At 36.9% G+C, this 22,490-nt stretch overlaps 1 protein-coding gene across 1 annotated transcript; it reads left to right on the forward strand.

The window, feature by feature from the left end:
• Positions 1–4,394: 4,394 nt before the first annotated feature.
• On the forward strand, positions 4,395–14,040 carry LOC108966125 (centrosomal and chromosomal factor). Its single transcript, XM_018928880.1, has one exon. The coding sequence runs from the start codon at positions 6,760–6,762 to the stop codon at positions 8,740–8,742; it is 1,983 nt and encodes a 660-aa protein (XP_018784425.1). The 5' UTR covers positions 4,395–6,759; the 3' UTR covers positions 8,743–14,040.
• The last annotated feature ends 8,450 nt before the right edge of the window (positions 14,041–22,490 follow it).

Below are 22,490 nucleotides of genomic sequence, written 5' to 3' on the forward strand. Positions count from 1 at the left end.
AGTCATTCTCCGGAGTAGCCTTGAGAGCCGAGGTGCATGCAGCTTGAATCCCCTCTGCTGTCTCAAAACTCAGAAGATTGCCTCTTAGTCTCAGCATCGTACTCAAAGTACCTTTACTTGTCGCCTGTGATAACGTTATTCAAAAATTGGGGGTCACTTCTAAACCTATTCAAATTTTCTGGGCATACTTCTACTCGCCGCAATTACTGGTCATCAGTGAGCACTTTTGGGACCATCTTCACACTCACTTTCGCATATTCAAGTCACATTGTCATAAGCCACAGATTTTGATAAATTTAACATCTGAGCAATTAAACGAATACTTATTCGACGGTCTGAGTTCAAAACTTTGCGCACTCTAGTCACATTGACGGTGTTTTTCGAAGTCACAGGTCTCTCAGCACGGTCTTCATCAGTGACCTCTTCCCGGCCCTCCAAAAAAAAGCCTGGTACCACCGAAACACACCACTTCTCGCTAAAGCAACATCTGGGTAAGCCTGCTTGAGTATGTCACAGAAACACGTCGGTGAAAATGCTTGTCCGGAAGAAAATCTGTCCTATTACTTCCGGACAAATCCTGTACAGTGTTACTTTTCTATGAAGATGTTGCTCATAAATTCCGAACCTTGGTCACACTCCTTTGTTTAAGTACGCTTTTGTTAAGTATGGTTATTGGTCAAGAGATCAGCTATTCATTCGTTAGCTCTATTAGTTTGATTTTCTTTTTTTATATATATGTACATATGTACCGGTAAAGAAATACTTGTTTGGAAAAATTTATTCAAATTTTCTTATATTTCGTTTAAAGTTTTAAGTTATAAGTTCTACAAATTTTGCGGATATTTTTTTCTATTACAGACTTTCACATTACTGTTTTAAATGTTTTGGAATAATTTTTACACTGATATGATATGATATGATATGCCAGTGATCCTTGCGGATTAAAATTTAAAAGCACAATTGGTACTAAATATATTTCAGGCTATTGACTCCACTTCTTTTGTTGTAATTTCTTATTTTATATTTTTTCTAATTACCTTGCATAGCCCATATATTGGGGGTAGGTATAAATATTTCACAAGATTGGTTTTAATCTTTGCAAATATTTTTAATTTCAATTCAAATTTTCCTTTCATTTATTTTCTTCTTTTTTATTTTATATATGCTTTATGTTAGAATTTATGAATTTTTGATATGTCAATTTTGTGTTTTTCATTTTCTAGCGTCTCACAAAAATTTAATTTTGGGCACTTTTATTGTACGGTTTATCACTTTAAGCAAGAACGTTCAATACTCACAGTTGCCAGCACCAATAGTACACTTGTATCAGTCATTCTTCCAGAATCTTCGTTTGGTTTATTATACATATATATTTTGGCCTGAGGAGTGAGTTATCTAAATGAAAATCAGAGAGCGTTTTATTTAATACGATGGTCTTACGATCTTWGTGCCTAAAATGCATGAAATCGTTTGAAAACTGGCCCTAGACCCCAAATAACTTACAGAGTACTATATATGTACCTSAAGGGATATCYCTGGTGTTGATGCTGACAATTCATYCAAAAATTATTCAATGCTTTCAATTTCTTCATCAAGTTCGAAGTTGTTGTAGTCAGATTGAGAACAGCACTACAAAACCAAATAACCTTATAATAAAGAAAAAATAGAATAAAACAAATTAGGAAATATTCATCAAATATTTACGATTCTCCCACCTTTTCATATTCAAGTGTGCACTTAGGAAATTTGAATGTCGATAAACCAGACAACCAAAGTGTACACAAATTGTTTTCCTATTATTTATGTTTTTCGAAACAGCAATACAAATATGTTCCATATATATATATTTCATGGGTTTTTTATTTGATCAGCATGACAAGCTGTCCGTATGTCTGTAAATACATGTTTTAGTTCCTCAATTTTAGAGATATCGTACGTTCTTCTCTCCCCAAAAATTTGATCATTTATCGAAACCGCTGATATCGGACTACTATAGCATATAGCTGCCGTRCAAATCAGAAAAAAAAATTCYATACCTACATAAAAAATGCTCCTGTGAAGGGTATTATTGCTTCAGTACCACCGAAGTTAACGTAAATTCGTATCAATATTATGTGTTACTCTAGAGCTTTTTTATGCCTCAGCATTGTAAATAATTTTTTTTTATGATAATGTTATTGTTAGTTATGGCTCAAATGCCAGAAAATTAGTGAACGATGATATTCAGTTAAATTATCAGTATATATGTATATCTTATTTTTACATAGCATAATTTTTAAAATATTTTTTAATTTTTGTTGCTAAATGATTTTATGAGCTATGTGATAATACTTTAGTGAAGAATGATAATACATGTACAAATGTATGCACGGTACTGCAGTGCCGACGGCTCTTACATAGTAAGCTTAAAGTATGTAAATGTATGCTAAGTTGAATGTAATTATTACATAAAGCTGTTATGTTCTATGAATAAAAAAAAAGGTATTAAAGAGGGTATTGTAAGGGTAAAGGAGTCAGTAACTGGAAATATCTCACTTTAAACTTCATCCGTAATGTCAAAGGTTCCATAACCAAAAATACTAAGCTCCGATCTGTGAACTATTATTAACTCATCTTAGCTATGCTCATAATAATGGGATATTACAACAACTACATAGTTGCTATGGCGGTGGTCGATGATTTCAAAATCTCAATCATATCAGTTTGAGCACCATTTACCAAAGTTTATTTTACTGAAATAACTGTACCTGTGCTTGTACTTAGRTCAAATGAAGGATGAAAAATGGGGTAAAAAACTTGTGCTATGGAGGGATTTACTTTAAAATGTTTGATAATTTTCGTTTTASAATAAAATCTATATGGAATACAAGTTGGAATTAGAATGCACTCTTGGCTGATTTCTTTCTAGGTTTCCAGTGCTGAATCGATATTTGGGTCTGCAGCCTTTTCATCCAGTCTTTAAATAYAAGTATGTGTTGGTTAGTGCTGCAGTATGACACTAACAAAGTCATCAGCTGACAATCTGAATTAGGAACCACCCATWGGTAGGTATTTCCAAGCTTCCGTTACATCACTATGTACATATATTTYAAGATTTCCTGCTAAATGTATATCAATTCGCTCGAAACTGTATGTAGGTTGAATAAGAATATACATACATACGTATGTATTTATACATATGTATGTGTATACGTAGGGCACGAAAAATGTGGCATTCCAAATACACGAAACTTTATTCGGCGCATATATAATATCTTAAAACTAACTGGTGTATAAATCCACCGAAAATCGCAGTGGCAAATTGAGTCTGCGATTTTTAAAGGCGAGAGTCGTCGCTGTTTTGCCGCCGCTATTCCACCATGCGTGTGTGGGAGCGCGATAGCAACATTAGCTTTAGAAAGGAATGGCGCTATCAAAACAAATCAAATCACAAATCATGTGCACATGTTGACACCGTATTTAACGCAGCAACAAAGTTAGTACAACACTACATCCGCGCAACCAAATACATCTACCGTATGCGTGTGTGCAGAAGTAACACAAACGAAGCTAAAGTAAATGCAGTGAAAAACATGGCAGTGGCACCAACAAACAATGCAACAAAGTAATGAAGCCCTTCAGTCGTCGTCGTTGTTTGGCCATAGYCGTCGCAGGCGTTGTGGTTCCAGAGCACACCAGTGGCGCTCATCGTCACCGGCATGTTTGTCGGGCCAACAATTGTGCCGTGGAATTGAGTGAGTGAGCGAGTATGAGAAAGAGCGAAGTTAGTCGTGCACATATACCGGCACACATCCGCATSGCTTGGGATGTTCATGCAACAAACAACAATTTCTCAAATGTAAAGATGGCTGCCGTAATGGCTGAATTGTAAAAATGGAAAAAGAAATGCTACTGAAGTAGGTATGTAAGTATGTGAGGTTGTACGTCTAACTCCAAGCATTTGAGTAGTACGACAAAGCGGAATAAGCAGCAAAAGCATATATTGGTTTCTTGTGTTGGTGGGGGCAATAGTAATGGCGGTAGTGTAACGGTGGTGGTTATTAAGAAAGCGAGCGCCGGCAGTGGCATGCAATTGGTTCATGTGGATGCGCTTCCGTTCTCACGATTAGAAAGGAAGTGCGCGCTCTTCTCAGTCAGCCATTAAAACAGCTGATTTGTTGGAGAGCACCTACTCGCGCCCATCATGCATGCATGTGTGAAGAAGTGTTTAATTAAATGGAGAGTGAGCATACATTCGACACTCYGAGGTTCAGAGAGGCTACGTATTCAGCGCAACTATTCCAAATCAYCCAAATGTGTCTTGTCTCAGCTGTTTTCGTCAGCTGCGCGCTGCCAAAAGCCAACGACAAAACCATCTATTCCGCAGGCCGTATYGCATTGGGGCCACAGTCGGTTAAGAGAGCTCGTTCGCAAAAGTCACATTTGTTGTTAATTGGAGTGAACGCGTCGCGACGTTTGAAGAGCTCAGCAAAGTATCAAAATATTTAAAAAACATTACAAAGCCAAAAACTAGAACTTAATGTACGATATCTTTCTATAATTAATTTGGATTATAAGCGAAAACGACTTGCAATAGTTAAGGAACAAGAATAATAACAAATTGTGATAAAACATGCAAAGGGTGTAATTCTGAAGTGAAACTTTGAAGACTTAACACCAAAGTGGTACAGAAAAGATTTTCGTACGCTCACACTCGTAGAAGATTGTCGTGGCCTACGAAAAGCAACAGCAAATTCTGACCTCAATACGTTTGTAAGGCCAGACAAAAAGGGCGTTGTGACTCTATACCGCTGCTACTTACTTGTTAACGTTATGCACTTACAGAGTTGAAACGTCGAAGTCAGTGAGAACGTGAACGGCGTAACAATCGTTGCAACTGTTTCTTTGATCGTGTGCGCTAAGAGTCAGTTGTATTGTCGCGCGGTGTGTCATTTAAACGGTACGTCAGTTCGCCCGTCTGTCGGTGGTATATTAATCGTCTATTACGAACTGTGCATGTCTGAAAGAGATAACAAGTCTGTATAACCGTCTTTGAGTGCGTTCTGAACAAACAAAAACAAACACTAAAGCGAAGGACTAAGTAGGTATACGAACATACCATCTCTGCGGGTCGTTTGTTGTTGGACTCTTAAAAAACCGTAATAAAAAGATTGTAAAGGGAATCGATTTTCTGCAGCAGTGCCAACAATAAAATCAGCTGTCGTGGCACTCAGAACCTACCCAAGTGCAGACGCGCGAAACTGAGTGAAACGCCAAACCACTCAAAGTGAGCGCTCATACGCTGAATAGTAACCACTAACAGTAAGCAAGGAGAACGGAGTGGGAAGAGCCACATACACAGCCGATTCCCGTATTTGCCGCAGTCGACTTCAACTTTACTGCCACAGAATTCAGAGCTCAGAGACGACGCCGAAGAAGAATACTGAACCATAAACTACCAGATAGTAAACGAGAGCAGACATTAAGAATTTTTTTCACAACACTTATTATTGGTCATAGTAAATAGACGGTCGGTAAAGCGGTGAATAAAGGAAAAACATTAGCGTCTCCGTCACGTAAAGCAAATCTAATTAATTCAACATTACAGCTCATTGCAGTTGCAACTAAACCAACACACACACAGACGCAAAGATAATTAAATTAAGGCTGATTAATTTTTTTGTAAGAAAAAAGACAATTACAAAAGCAAAGTGTATTTTTAGTTCTTCGTGAGTAAAGACTGATAAAAAGTAACGACAAGGATTATTCCAAAAATACAACAATACAAAAAATCAATAATATAATAATTAATAATAAGAAGAACGCGAAGCCAATGCAATTAAAGCAACAAAACCACATTCGCAATTACGGGTTGACTAAATACGTTAAAAATTAAATAACTAGTTCATGTGAAATAAATATATGTAGAATAAATTACATAGAATACGCCTAAAATACCAGTAATTAAGAAAAAAAGTAAATATATATTTCTACCTACATACTTGCTAAATAAAACACAAGGAAATGATATAACAAAGTAAACAACAGCAACATATGGATTAACGTTCCTGATATAATTAACAAGAAWCACCCCATCCACACAAAAGGATCTGCGCATACCTGCACATCTAGCGGAGTAATATCAACTGTATATATAGAGCTGGTGTCAGCTTTGCATTCCATTAACAAGCATAGTTTCACTACAAGAAAAGCTCCAAAAGCAACCGCGAATCGTAGAATATATTGAATGTTGATTGCCATACCGTTTAGATATTACTTGATAGCATCAGCAACCTTTTGGATAACCGTCGCTAGTGTCAGTTGTGTATTGTTTGAGTTTCGAAATTACATTAAATTATTATCGTCATTTGAAACACCAGTGCCTGAAGATAACAAGTGCAAGAAAATAATTGAATTGAATGATTCAAAATATAGCAAGAATCAAAAGCAAAAATTCTGTGCTCGAAATACATTTCGTAAATATTTCGCAACTCCTTACGCTTTACTATAAAAGAAATAACCCAAACAAGGAAATTAGTGCCAACAAAAACAAAAGCAAAAGCAAGCTAAGCAGCAATAAAGTTAGATTGTGTTTGTTAAAATTGAGTCCTTCCATGTGAATTCACCCGCAATATTGTGAAGAGAGCTTATGATATAAAATAAAAGAAATTGCGGGGTAGTGTTTATAACGAATTCCATGTGAATAAAAAGAAGTGGGAAACTTGTGTGTGAAAGCCAGTCTTTAAGATCGCAAAAATTATTAACGAAACTATTGCCAAAATGACGATGGCTGCGTGCTACGCCAATTATGAAATGTCTTTACCACACAGCATGTCCACAGCGGCGTTGCTAAGTGCTCAACATCATCACCATACTCAGCTCAATCACAGCCATAGTCACCACCAACAACAACAGCAGTCGCAGCAAACACATCATCAGCAACAACAGCAAATTTACCACCACACGCAGCAACAACATCAGCACCACCAGCAGCAACATCACTCGCAATCATCCAATGGTGTGACAACGTCGTCGTCGTCCACATCCATGGCGGCGGCGACGCCGGCTGGCCGAGGTGGTAATGCCTCGACAGTCACCCCCGCCGTCGCCGCCACCAACTCAGTTATAAGCAGCACCAAYATTGGCAGTGCCAACATCACCAACAGTCGCAGTAACAGCAACAGCAGTACCAACATTAGTAATGGTGCAACGTTGTCGGCTGGTACAACGGTGGCGATCATCAGCTCCGGCGGCACTGCGACACCACAGAAAGATTATTCCATTCCATTGCATGTAGACTGCAGCGTAGAGTACGAATTACCAAATCAACCCAAACCACCGGTAGGCCAACGAGTAGAGCCATTGCTGATGATCCATCCCTGTTACTTTCGTAAAATGGAATCGCAACGGCGCAGTCCTTTTGTTAACAATATGCCGGCGTCAGCGCGCAACACTGCGTTGTTGGTGAGTGGCTTAAGTAGCTCCTCAACGTCGACGGCCACGAGTGGGGCGGCGTCATCGGCGGCGAGTACGTCTGGTGCAACTGCGACCGGCTCATCAGCGCGTCGTGCAGCTGCGCGTCAATCTCAGGTTATACAGCAACAGCAGCAGCTCCAGACACAGCAACACTTGCAGCAGCATCAAGTAGTTGCTCAATACCAACAACAGCTGCAGCAGCAACAATTGCGACAGTCAACTCAACAACAGCAGCAGTCACAGTTACAACAGGAGCAGCAGCAGCAGCAGCTCCAACAGCARCAGATGTCGCAAATGTCCCAACAAGCGCATTATCCAGTGGTAGTGGCGCATCACCATTTGAGCCACCATCAACAACAAACGCAGCAACAAAAAGTGGTGCAACAACAAGCTAGCATTGCCTCATCTGCTCCACCATCCTCTTCTGCCTCAACAGCGGTGTATATTGAGCACGCCAGTGCAGTGAGGAGAGCAGCAGCCGCGGCTGCTGTGCATCACCGTAGTAACCAAAGCCGTGCCGCAAGCGCTGTTGCTAGCAATGCCAGCCAAGTGCATCAGCAACAGCAACTGCAGCGTCCAAGCCAAAGCACAACTGCTTCGATTGCGGCCGTCGCCGCCGCCGCCGCAGCAGCCGCCGTTACCTCTCAAAGCCAGCAGAATATTCTAAGCCAGAATGCCTCACAATGGGACCAGTTGGCAGCGATAGCCGCTCGCTCTTCGATGACACCAGCCGCGGCTGCGGCTGCTGTCCACTCCAGCCAAATGTTGGCACCACGCAGCACGCCCACCTTATTCGGCAAAAGTCTGTCCGCAGTAGGCAAACGAGATGCCATGATTTCCGGCGGCGTATACGGTGGCAGTGCTGCGACGGCAGCTAGCAGCGTAGCCACGCTTCACAACGGAAAGCAACAACAGCAGCAAATGCATTGTTTGCCCACTGGGGCGATGTGGGCCGATCCCAGCAGCGTGGCGTCAGCCTCAGCGGCCACCTCGTCCACAGCGTCGGCGCTGATGGTCGATCGCAGCCCAATGGCAACAGTTCCTAGCAACTATCAGGCTGGGCCTGATACCACCCCGACGATAAGTACACACTACACACGTGATGAAAAGCTGAGCGGCAAATACCGGCAGTACTTACGATCGCAGCGCATGCATCCTTACTTGTCCGCGACAACAACGAATGTGGCAGCCGTCGCTGCAGCAGCTAATCTCGGCCAAACATTTCCACAGTTCGCGGCCACGCCATCGTTCCAGCATCTACAGCAGATTTCCTGCTACAATGTATGATCGACTTGAACCACTGACACAACAGTTGCGGCAACAGCAGCCTCAGTAGCAAAACAGCAGTAGTGAAAACTGTAAGTGTTCCACCAAGTGATTAAGTGCAGTGCAGCTAGCAAATTGCTTCTTGTGAACGCTGTAAGGTTGAGCGCGTGTGCGCCGTTCTACACCGGGTCTTTGGTCGACATTAGACAGTTGAAATGAACAAGTCACATAGCTTTCGGAGTTAGCCGATACCACGCAACGCGTTTAATGGAGTAGTGGTAGTATAAATGGTAAAATTATTTGTTAAACAAACTTATGGATTACTTTCAAATGCCAGATAGCGCATTTCGTAACATAAAAAGGCAAAAAAGCTAACCAAAATTACATAAATAAAAATTATAAGAGAAAAATTAATGTTAAGCGATAGCTGCTAAATTGTTATATTGATAAAGAACCCATTAGAAAATGTTTGGAAATAAGACTATACTATTAGAAAATGCAACAAATTGCCGATATTTATGTACCGTAACGCTACACCATCGACGAATCGAACAGTTACATGCTTAACGAACATACTTAAATGCTTCAACGTTATTGTTAAACGCTTGCAATAAAAGCTATAGGGTAGAAAGCATTTGTAGGTGTGTAAGCCCAGGCGGTCCTATTGTACCGAAGCAATGTTTCGCCGACGGCTCGTGCATCTATTTAGGATACTAGCACATGTCGACCGTATTGGCAGCTGAGAATGCCGTCGGCATTTTAAATTTAGCCGACGCRTGTTATTTGTATGCATTGTATGTATTRTATGTGTGTGCGCCTCTGATTATTTAATGCAGACGCTTTCAAGACCTGTTCCATGTTACTTGCTTGCGTGCTTTGGCGGTGCAACCTGAAATAACTTAAATATGCAGTAAAGCCCACCAAGCTTATGGGCCTTCCGCGGCGAAGAGAAATAAAATCGAATTTGTGTGTACTTGCCGAAGTGAATTGCTTAACGTTMCAGACGCCCGTTTTCCGTAAAAGTGTAAGGCACACACACACACACACGTACATGGAAAAGCGTATCTGCATGACCGTCAGTACTTAATTTGTATTAATGCTTTACTTTTTCTCTCCTCCTTTTTTTAAATAAAATTTTAAGTTTGTACTGCTTTATTCACTGTAAATATGTATGTGTACTTGTTGTTGTCCAAATCTCATTTGTTGTTTGTAGTTCATGAGTTCGTTCGAAAGCGCGTTTATCAGCAGAAACGAATGACCTTCAGAGCTTTCGTTTCATCAGCACTTTCTTGAATTCCTTAATTGATGTGATATTTAATTTAATACACACGCTTGTGAAATTCCCAAATTAACAGCGCTATAAAATATATTAGTGTAGTAGTAATTTAATTGAAAAGAGATTAAATAAAAATAATTCATATTCAAAAGTTATATTATGAATGGAAATGTGTTTTGTTTTATAATTGTTTTTGGTTTCATATATATAGAAACATACATAGATTGGTAGATCCGCGGGTGTTTTTGTGTGCGCTTAATTTTTCAAACATGACGCGTTCGGCGGATCGCCTTTCTGTCCGCCGGCCTCCTGTCGTCTTACGTTGTCCAAATGACCAGTCGCAGTTGGGTTGTTGTTGTCGCTTGGCCGATTTGTCTGTCGCTGGCGTATTATGATTACTTTATTTATTTTGTCTATTCATTATGCGCCTTATTTCAATGAGACTGCCCGCATTTGGGTCAGCCCCACAGAAATTATAAATTTAAATTAAATATACAAATTATACTCGCACACAAATTTCGGTTTTATGACTTGACAACGCACCACGCACATACATATGTATGTAGGTATRCACATTTAGCGTACATTGTACCACCGAGCGGCAGTCCAACGCCTTTTATGTGAATTCATTTTTTAAAATTGCTGTTTTTCGTTTTAAGTACATATTTATTTCGAGTCACTGGATGATTGTTAGTTTCGCTTTGTTTTTTGGTTGAGCTGRGAATATTGCTCTTGCTAAATAATTAGCCTCGTTTAATAACGAGGCTGACTTTGTTGCTGCATTTGCACTCGTGAATGCAAGTATCTATAATTAATTGTGTCTACTTTGTGTGTTCAGTGGATTTAGTGATACAAATGAATCTGTCAAAGAGTGTTTCTGGCGGTATGCAGCGCTGGCGGCAGTATCAATGATTGGGTAGAGTTTTCTGTCGCAACGACGTTGCTTCTGAAAGTTTCTCCTTACGAGTTGGGACAATTAAAAAAAGAACAAATTTTCGTGGTCACTTTCCGTTGTATATTCAACACGCTTAGTAYACAAAACGCTTCTTACAATTACATGCCACTTCTATTTATACAAAATTGGTTAGTTTAATTCTATATTAATGTTGTTGTAAGCTACTATGTAAAGCAACCACTTGCTGATCAGCGAAAGTTCGTCAGCAAAAGTCTCCCAGATTGCTTTTAAGCAGGTCACTAATTTTGATTATGACGGCCGCTTGTGAAAATAAAGTCTGCTACTTCACAATAAATGCTATGCTCGCGCATGCAGCGCCAGTTCTAAGTAATTAATATGTTTCTGCTTAAGTAAGCTTGGGATCGGAAATGAAWTGTATGAATTGCTATAGTTTGGGGTGTTAACTTGCATAATTCAGGCTTAAATCTCAGCGACCGTCCCCGACTAAGTTCCTCCAAGACTGTTACGGAACAGACATACGTACGCGTTGACTGAACATTACGTATGACAAATACTAGCTACAAGAATACTTTTAATACAATTAGCACTCAACAAAATAATAATAATAATAATTAGCTGCATACATATGTACATACTACAGYATGTATAAATATACACATGAAGCAATGAGGTAATTAATGTTCCATATTAGCTGTTCTATGAGCAATAACAATTTACTAATTAATCAATGCATACGGGAAGTCACAGTTAGCAGCGCATGCGCGTATACAAAGCGCATATACATATACACCTATGTGCGTACGTACATATATACATACAATATATATTATGTAGATATATAAAATTATTGATTATGCCGCATAGAAACATGTAAACTTCAAATGGCTCTAGCATGCATTACGCCAGAAAGTATGTAGAACGGAAACATGACAGCATGAAACACGAAATTATACTACAAAAGCGCCTGCAACAACAATATCTAATGTCGGTTGAGCGGAGGAAGCACTTAAAAGCAAATTAAATGGGTTGAAGTTTGGTTGACGATGAGCAAACAGCSGCAGAGCAATGGCAACTGGCTGGTGATCAGCTGACCACCACCGTGGTGGACCGGCCAAAGCGGCAGGTAGCGRGGTAAAGCGGGGTTGTARGATTTTCGTTAAGTSAACATTGAAACGAATCTATTGTTATGGATTTACTCGCATTTCAGTTGAAAACATTTAAAATTTGAAACGGGTCGGTGTAACCGGTTGAAGGGTATCGTGGGCAGTAATAGCAATAAAGTGCGATGAACTGCAGGAGACAAAAATCACTTTATCAAAAGACACATACACAAACACAAACACTCATGTAGTTGATTGTTTGGAAAGGTGCGACTGCTGAGGTGAATAAAACTGCTTTTGTTAAATAACGAGGCCTCACAGACCAGATTTCACGTCGCAAACACAATTCATTGCCAGAAAATTGTACGTTTCACGTATAACAATAGACTGAGACGCCCACAACTGAGTTCCGACCGCAAGCATGCAGTATGTTCAGCTTGTCAAGCGCGTTTTAAACTTACTCTCTTCCCTGACGTTGTATATCTCGCGTAGAAATTCTCTTTCAGCTTTCGAGCAACCATTATGCTAAAAACAAAAAAATGTAGATGACAAGTAGACGGCGACTTATATAAAAGTACATACATAGTACTTGCATACATACATACATATGTATATGGCTGCTTACGATATTGTATAATAGAAAGTACATTAACATATTCGAATAGATATCTATGCTGAAGAATTATTGAAACTATTTATATACATACATATACATACTCGTACATACGGGATATGATAAGCACATCTGCCACATTAGATATGACAAATACAGAATTTGGGACAGACAGATCTACAGACATAAGGACCCACARGTACCCGCATGCGTGCGAATGAAGGAGCGCCCTGCAGCGCTTCGTGAGTCGGCAAACATAAAAAGCACCAAGCCACACATCCTTTTCTTTAAGCGATTTGAAATCGGCAAATCGAAYTYTAGTTGGGGCGTATTGAAGGCGAAGGCTACTTTAGTATAGAAAATGCCTGACCTTCGATCAGCAACTTCTGCAGATTACTCATTTTAAACAACAAGATAGTCAAATTTGTTAGAACTAACGTCGCGGACATTAAGACAAGAACTCCAGGCACAGGCAATTGTAGCTAATATCGTTGCAAGTAAAGTATAGAACTAGAACTGAATAAGTGAAATACAAAAAAAATATATACATATGTATCATATATACATACATACACACATTCACAAATAGACATTCATACGAAATAAAAACGTAACGGTAATAACTTAGAACTGAATGCAAAAGTAATTACCAACTAAAATGTTAGAGTCGAGCCGAGAAGGCCTCGCTAACTACCTCTATATGCTATAATTTGTAAGTATGTACATATGTATGTGTATGWGAYGCATTTTGCCCTTCATGAAGACMGAATTGCCAAACGCATACATACATACATACACATATAAATAACTAAATAAATATGTATTCCGAAATATTATTTTTGGATGTTCCCATATAATTTGAATATGCAAATGCATTGCAAGCCGTTAAGCATAATCATATGCATTTATACACACATACACAGGCTCTTGTAGATCAGCGAATGCACACATGTATATGTGCATATGCATGTATACTTGGGTATAGTTTTTTGGCTGATTTTGAAGTAAAAAACCGAGAAGATTATGATAACATCACAAACAAATCCACTTACATAAATGTATTATGTAGAAAAGAAAATATGTATATAGACACGCATTAGTAATATCAACAATGGTACAGACTTATGCATATGTATGTAGCATACAAACACACGAAAACATACAAACACGTATAGTTTCATGAATTAAATGTGATAGTAGTTTTATATTGATTATTCATTAATTGACAAGTGAAGCGAACGTTTTCGACTCATTTATGTTATTATTGTAATTTTTAGTTTTCTATTTAAATCATTAATTATTGCATTATGTACAATAACAAATATAGGAGTATTATTATGAGTTTGATATGTAAAAATGTAAAATACCTTTGTTGCAAACCTGTAAATCACATGGGTATGTATGTAGATGTAAACACACACAACCAATGTAAAACATAAATATGTACACATAGTATATATATATGTATATGTGTATATATACAGAGAGATATGTGTATATACATATATAGTAACCTATAGTAAAGACTTAAGTTTGTTTGTAATGTAGAAAAGCAAAACGCTTTAAACAAAGCTATCGGAAAGCATGAAGGTGGGGAAGAAGAAAAATGTATGGAAAACCGAAGAAAACACATACTATAAATATAAATTATTAATTAGAATTAATAAATTTGTAGCATATTTAATGATTACAAKGATACAAGGAATTATTATTATATAWTCACTCACTCACAAAAAAATCAACAACAATTACAAGCATACATATTAACAGCAGAACAAGCTATATATACATATACAAATACAAATACAAACCAACATGAATACATATATGAATATACATACATACATAACTTAAAAATGCAGGAAATTAAATAAARCGGAAATGGCGAAATGAGCCGAGAGAAATCTACAAAATAACGGATGAAAACTAGAAAGACGCTGGAATGATATAGAAAAACAACAACAATTAAATAAAAAAATACTAAATTGATTTGATCAATACATTACAAAAACTGTCTTTGATTTCTTTGCGAAGGCTTTAGCGACTACTGAGAACACAGCACCACCTTTGTTTGGGAAGGGTGAAATTTCTTAGAAATGCCGTTGACAAGCCCATCCTTTGTCAGCAGCGCTTTTAAATACAAGCATATACAATTTAAGTTAGAAGCATTGAACGTAATTTTTTCTTTTCAACATTAAATGGAGTCTACGAGAATAGTAATAAATGTAAGGTCTCCAGAGATGTAAAAAGAATTTATGTGGTAAGCGGATCTCTAAATTTGGACCAACGTTTAACCAAACTAAGAGCGCCTTTAGCTTTAAAGTCCATGGAAGATGCTTGAAGATACGAATTGAGTTTGGGATCCATAGTTACAAGAAAACTGCATACTTGTTCCAACCTAAAGTTTTGTATTGCGACTGAAGTACGGTCTACAGCTCTACATGAAAAGCACATCGTTTTGCATTTTTTAAGGTTCAATGGCATGTTATTTCTATCTATTCTCCCCAAGAATCTACTCATTTGTCAAAACAGTCGATGTCGGACAACTTTATTATATAGCTACATATATACAAACTGAACAATCGGAACCAAGTTGTTGCATGGAAAACTTTTTCATTTGATGATCGTGAAATTTGGCACAGCTTATTATCCAAAACATMGCTGCAATCTYCGAACAATTTGTTTAAAATTATTATAGCATTATTATCCRAGACATTGATAAATCGGGTGTGATTATTGATTGACCTTAATGATGGTGCAAAAGGATATTTGAGCATTTCATTCGTTGTTGACAGATCGATGGGTGGTTTTTCGATTTTTGGCGCCATCTCGAAGGATAAACTTGCCTTGGTGATGTTGGATCATTGGAAAAAGTTCAATGCAATTGTGTTAAGGTTCAGGTACTTCTATTTTGTGTACAAGAACGTCCATTTTTGTTTTTTGTTATTATAAAAATAAATATTTTTTCAAAATATATTAGTAAAAAGTAGTGGTACATAGWGTTCTGTTCAATGGAGAAATATCAAACAATAGGGGTATTCGCTTGCTCTTGCAAAACCCTTGCACAGTGCAAGAATTTCATATATTTCCTCTTGGTGCGCCGGCACAACAACAAACCCATGCAGAAAATTATTTGCAATGGCTGTAAAATATGTCAGACCAAAACCCATGTATAGCTGCGTGCAATGTCACGCAAAAATATAATGGCAACCCTGTTTAAGCTGTCATTACACATAAAGACATATTACGTCGTTAAATTGTTGAGAAAGGTAAGTTTTAAATAGATTTTATAATTTCTACTAAAATTATAAAGATTTGTTACAGTTTTTTTTTTGTTAAAAATGTATGCCCAAAGTGCGCCAATTCACAATAGCCATGCACAATAGTCATTTACAATAAATTGATCGGATCAGCCGTTCTTATATCACTAGATCCTGCAATGGGTGCTCTCGTGCCCTTGTCTATTTCCGTATAGTATTTTTGCAATCTGCAATCTTGCAAGAGCAGGCGAATACTCCTAATATGATAATGGCAGCAATTAATTTGGAGCGTTTCAAAACGTCTCAAAATAGCTTAAAATGTTATTGTAGAATGAAAACAATGAACAAATTAAAATAAAAAACTCTCCAACGTTATCTCGTAAATTAGGTATGAAATTGTGTTGAAAATTTCAAAAGAATCGTTGCAGTAGTTTTGATGTCATAAAGGACACCGACGTTAGTCGTAAGTAAAACGCTTAAAAGTTTTGAAATCCGATGTAAAAACTTCATAAGATTTTTAACTTTGCTCCAATGGATTTGAAATTTGAACACATTATTCTTCACAACTGAACCCAAATACCAAAAGAACATTAAATAAAAAAAATTATAATAACGATATGAAGATTTCTTACTCACCATAAGTCCGCGACGACWATTCATTTGCACAATAAAAAGTATCGAATTGCGAATGTTAGGAAATACAATTTTCATTTTCAAATGAGAACTTTTGACGAGATCAATTTAAAACTGTTTGCTACACTGTCTTTCAGATAATAGAAAATATTAATACATACGCATATATACCATTTATTTAACCTAATTTGAAATAATTTAAAATTAGTTTCTTGATTGATTGCCCGATCTGACGTACTTTGCACCGTCTAACGAACTCATAATAAAAAAAGCTAGTTTTTTATGAAACCTTAGTTGTAAATTTATTTAACGTAATAAAATTTGCTTGCATCATTTTATCATTTCGCTAAAAMTCAATAATAGGCAATAAATTTGCTTGATGAGTCCATGAGCTTTGCTGCATGGAATGTACTTGAAATGATTCTCCTCAGTGCAGCACCTTATGATAGACGACATGGATGGATGGACTCAATACCGCACAAATAAATGACCATGAGACAAAGAGCATTTTCCAAACTCAGCAAACAAAAGCTCAATTCTTCTTGGTAAATATAAGACGGATTGAAAAGTGAATTTGTTCGAATAACAACATCCTAACTCCTTGGAGTATCGTAGAGCGTTTGATACGCTTCATATAAATCCATAAGCTTGCGAAACTTGTATTACTGTTTTGTGGGTAAGGAGCGATTCTGTGGGTTGCGACCTCTTAATAATAACAAATAAATGCAAATTATATGCAGAAGACAAAGACTTTATTTAAAAATGTTAATTAACATAACCCTGTTACTAAACATTTAATGTGCCAAATTCTATTTTCCAAACAACAAATAAAAAAATTTTAACTACGGCAGCACTCTTCACGGCGAATTTCTATAACATAAATGGTATACAAATATTTCCATTCGGTTTTTGATCGGTCAATTTGAATGACAGCTTTAAGCTAAAGTGGTTCGATCTGAAAAATATAATCAGAAATTGTAGCAGTGTCTTGGGAAATAATCTTTTCGAAATTTACTAATAAAAGAGTTATCCAACAAGGACTAGAGTTTGATCCTTCAATTTGAGAAGGATCTCGTTTTCATAATTCTCTTGCATTTATAATACATAGCTACGAAGTGGATATTACATTTATCTCAAAAATATAAGGTAATATTTTAATAAATGTGTATATATAACATTTTAATGAGTAGTTATTTACAGAGCCCATGCATATTAGTATCCATTATATGTGTTTTTCATTCGAAATGCTTTATCAAGATGAATTTTCTACAGAAAAATAAATWAAAATATCGTAAATTATGTTAAAAACGGCATAAATTTCAATTATCAGCACCATAACGAAAAACTTCGCCTTCATAACTAAGTAGCCGCATTTATTCATACCGATCCCAGCAACAATTGAACTGTTGTTTTGCTCATTCGCGTTGGTTTTCGTCAATAAGAAGCTTAGAAAGCATTTTGAGGGGCTAATAAAATTGTGAGAATGTTTATTTGGGTGGGGAATGCACTGACCAAGTTCACCGAGGTGCCTAAATGAATTACGTGCGATATGTTGTAGCTATTGTACATATTCAGTGTGTGCTAATATTAATAACACTGCTCGGAGCCTAGCTGAAWGCAATGAATTGTTGTTGGAGTACAAAAAGACCGTCACAGTTAAACTATGAAGGGAACCGCAATCATTATTGAAAGTGGCAAGCGACACTATGGCGTTGTGGCGTTGTGCTGCTGGGTGGGGGCACTTGTACAATTTCACCTTTTCAAATGCCCCACTTAAGTTGAATGGTTTTATGACTCGGCGTAACCGCTTCTAACCTATTCATAAAAATTATATGTAATGGGCCAGTTTGTGTTGTGGATAATTTTGTTTTTAACGATAATTGCAGAACACACCCGACTGGGTGATACACACATACATGCGCACTGTTGTTTTAGTGAAAAATATTCGTGTTTTTATTTCAACGAAGAGGTTGATTTTATAAACATCATGCACCTGTGAATAATACTTATAACTATAAATGTATTTATAAACGCTACTATTTATGCCAATGGAAAATTGAAACAAAAATTAGAGCACACGCCAACTTACGTGGGTCCTCGCGCGCTTACTATGGCAATTCTTCGTCGGCTGCCTTCTACTCGTATACTTAACTCTGCTACGAATACATCTGGAAGCCACATTATCGCATTACATCATTCCGATGTGAAAGTGGGAATTCACATTTGGAGTGAATCCTTTCTACTAAAGTTAACTGTGGAATATTAAGTTTACCACGATGGAAATCTTTGTGATTGGTCAAGATGTCTTAATGAAATTGGACGTGGATTGTTATCCAAGTCGTTGCTACAATTTCCGAACACATTGTTCGAATCGGATCACTATAGCTTATATATTATATARATGACCGGCAAACATTTCACAATTTACGTTTTACATCGATTTTCAGTCGCCTAACGTGGAATCGCACAAAGTAGTACCCAGTGGCCCGCTGTGTAACTAATTTTTACATTGATTTATGATTTATCATACGTGGAGTATGCTTGCGGAAAAGGCGACTCTCATTTTAGATTGTATATCGTTTTCCCTAGCAYGTTAAATTTGTTTTTTATGATACCTTAAACATATAGTGAAATATTTGTTGTTATAAGTAACAAGCGCTCTTTCCCTTCACAATGCTGGAAATTCGAGCCACTATATGTATGTATAACAGAACGTTGTTAGTTCAGGGAGTGATTTATCGTGGCCATTTGTAAKACGCCAAAAAGAAACAAAGAGTATGCGTAAGTATAACACATAAAATAATAAACCTTGACAACTTCTTCTTCCCTCTATAAGCCCCTCTCGTCCTTCCCTCCTTCTCCACTCTAGCTAACATTCTCTAAAAGTCTGAAAAGAAGAACTCAGATCGCAATAACTTATAAGACGATGTTATCTTTTGAGCCTGCCTAGGTAAATACTTTCAGGGAGATTTTTAGCTAGCTCAGTATTTCTTTAAAGTTCGGCTGAAAAAAAATATTCTAGTGTCAGTTTTGTGAATTCGTGAAGATATCTTGTCAAATAGAAAAGTTTTCCATACAAAAACTTGATATCTCATAAACTGAAGTTGAACTGCTTAGAGAGGTCAAAAATAMTAGATACGATAATTCACAGAATAATGGAAAGATCACTTAATGAAAGACCTACAATGTTTCGAACTTAATGAATCGGTATTTACTAATTTGAAAGCTGATAATCGACACTTTTCATTTTGCCTTATGAATTTTTAGTACCACGTTTATCAGAGTGGTCAAAAAAACCTTACTCAAAGGTGAAATTTTACACATGTGCGATGCTTTTGGACTTTTTAAATAGATTGTTCACATAGAATACAATGACGGTGAATGTTAATAAATGAGCTTGATAAAAACGGCGTCAACACAACTCAAAGTGCAAGCGATTGTCGGATTGCTAATGGCAATAGCAGCAAAAACGAAAGCGAAAACACGAGAAAAATGAAAAAACGAAAAAATTTGCAATTAGCAAAATGTCATAAATTAAATTACAAATGCCGGCCAAAGCCTACTTCTATGCACACTTACCGGAATGTTCAACACGAGCGCCTGCAACAACACACACGCATGCAYACCATTCAGTCACAGGGTAATGTGAAACGTCATACATACATAYATATGTGTCTGTATACACGTCAAAATGCCATTTCAATACAAAGGTTGTGCAGTTGAGGCAATAAATTTAACCCGATAAATTCCATCAAACGSCAATGCGTTACAAATGCGCTAGCGGTATGCGTGTCCCAAGAAAAAAATCGACTTCACAACAACTACAAATGTTGAACAGTATTGAAGCCCACTAATATTTGTTWCTCGTAGAGTTAGAATTTCTCTAGCTGATAATTGTGTTTCTTTCAGCGAAGTCAGGGACCACTAAGCCAATTTTAATTATTCATTTGCACATTATATCGGAAATATGTTAGTCTTAAGTGTGAGCTAAATGTTGCTATTGCCCCTGAYAGAAGATCGAAGAGACATAAAACCTAATCCAAAGGACCGGGCATCTATAAGTGGATAAAAACGCCATAGRGWAGTTAAATGTCGTCTCACTCTCAAKGAGTGATGTTATTCTCGTGATACCGTAGGAAAGTCATGACTTGCGCGACGTTCGGATGTATACAGGTCTGTATCGCTTCCGTGGGATCTACTGGCAAAGGGACGAGTGCCTATCAGCATGGTCAATGAAGTAAAATAAGTACGTATTGTGCGAGTATGTACCGTTGGTTTTGTTGTAGTTTTCGAATCATAGTCAATCGCACGCATGAATAAATTACCATTTTAAAAACTTGCCTTCAAGACAAATTTAAAATTTCTGATGACTCGCAGTGTGCACACGCATGAACAGGTCAATACCTCACAGTTTCGTTGTTACTTACAAAATGAATTATTCAGACATACATACATAGATACTTACTTACTATATATGTACATATGCCGACATATGTATACATATTTAACACAGAGCCTATAAGTTGCGCAAAATTCGCATTCGTTTAATTTATTATTGTTCATAAGAACAGCCATGCCAACACATAAGGACAAGCATTTATGACGGTGTTACATACCTGTACATATGTATGTACATCAGTAAGCTATTTAAATGCCCACAATGTGCCGCAAYGGCACAAATTCAAAATAGTCATTCGTATCAATTTGCTTTTGAAATGTAAATTGATTTCGCAACGAATTGAAATTAAGGTATGAATTTAACGGCTTTGAACCATTTAAAATTTAATGCTATTCGGCAACTTTCACAAGCCAAAAGGTGGCCGAGCGAAATTCGTACCTCATTCACACACAGGTCCACTTGTGAGTAAACAGAAATTAATGGCGTGGAATGCCATTAAACGCCTCGTACACTCCTTAACATTAAATTAGCCTACACATTTCATTTATGGGCCTTAAAAAGAGTTTACGAAGCCATGCTCCGGTATGCTTATACAGACATACATATGAGTATCGCCTTGTTTGAGTATTTGTGCACGCACCTTCTCATAAACTCACATGTTTGTTTGTAAGTATTTGCATATTAATATAATTTGCATGATTTTATCGATTTGTTATGCCATACATATAAGCTAACAGTCGGAGAAATGAATTAATWATTTGTATTCTCTAATTTCTAGTCACATACACATATTCATATATACATATAYGTATATACATCCATACGCTTATAACTATGTCTATATATTTATGGAAATTATAAAACAGATTTTAATGGGCAGATAATAGACCTCGGAGAAATTGCTTTTCACTGCTTGTATCACCAACAACTGGTGCGGCGTACGGCAGTGTCGCTTGAATTCATTGCACGGAAATTGCGTTTATCACATTTATTTAATAACACAAAGGTCTAAAAATACTTTTTTAAACCTCATTAATCATTTTAATTTAGATTAGTGTTTAAATTGTTTAAAAGTTGTTATTGYTATACTATAGTAAGCCCGCTGATATACAAACACAAAAGTCGGAACAGAAATCGCTGTTATATGCATTTTATATCGCATTTAGAGCGACCACGCCCAATTAGTATTACAGCACAAAGTTTAATCTAATAAAACTATATCTAMTAAACTACTTTTGCTGTTTGCTCTGAACACTTTTATTTGTAGGAAAATTCATTGCTAAGTAGATCAAAGTTATATGGAAATGTTAATGAAGAGATCTACAATTTTGTATGAACACCTTTCTCACATAATCACAAAATTTACATAGGTGAAATATTCAATTGACCAAGTTTATATGTTTTTAATTTTCATCATGAAAAAAGAAAGTTTTTTAGCGCAATTTGTTATAAGCTTACTTTTTTATGCCCCAAACAATCACTTTTTTTTTATTTAAAATATTATTTAAAAACCTTATTTGCGTCAAAAATTCTTACGTCTAAACATAAACTTTTTTACGAGGTCAGCGGGCT

The sequence above is a fragment of the Bactrocera latifrons genome, unplaced genomic scaffold (assembly GCF_001853355.1).
Source record: "Bactrocera latifrons isolate USDA-ARS-PBARC rearing strain unplaced genomic scaffold, ASM185335v1 scaffold_156, whole genome shotgun sequence".
NCBI classification, from domain to species: domain Eukaryota; kingdom Metazoa; phylum Arthropoda; class Insecta; order Diptera; family Tephritidae; genus Bactrocera; species Bactrocera latifrons.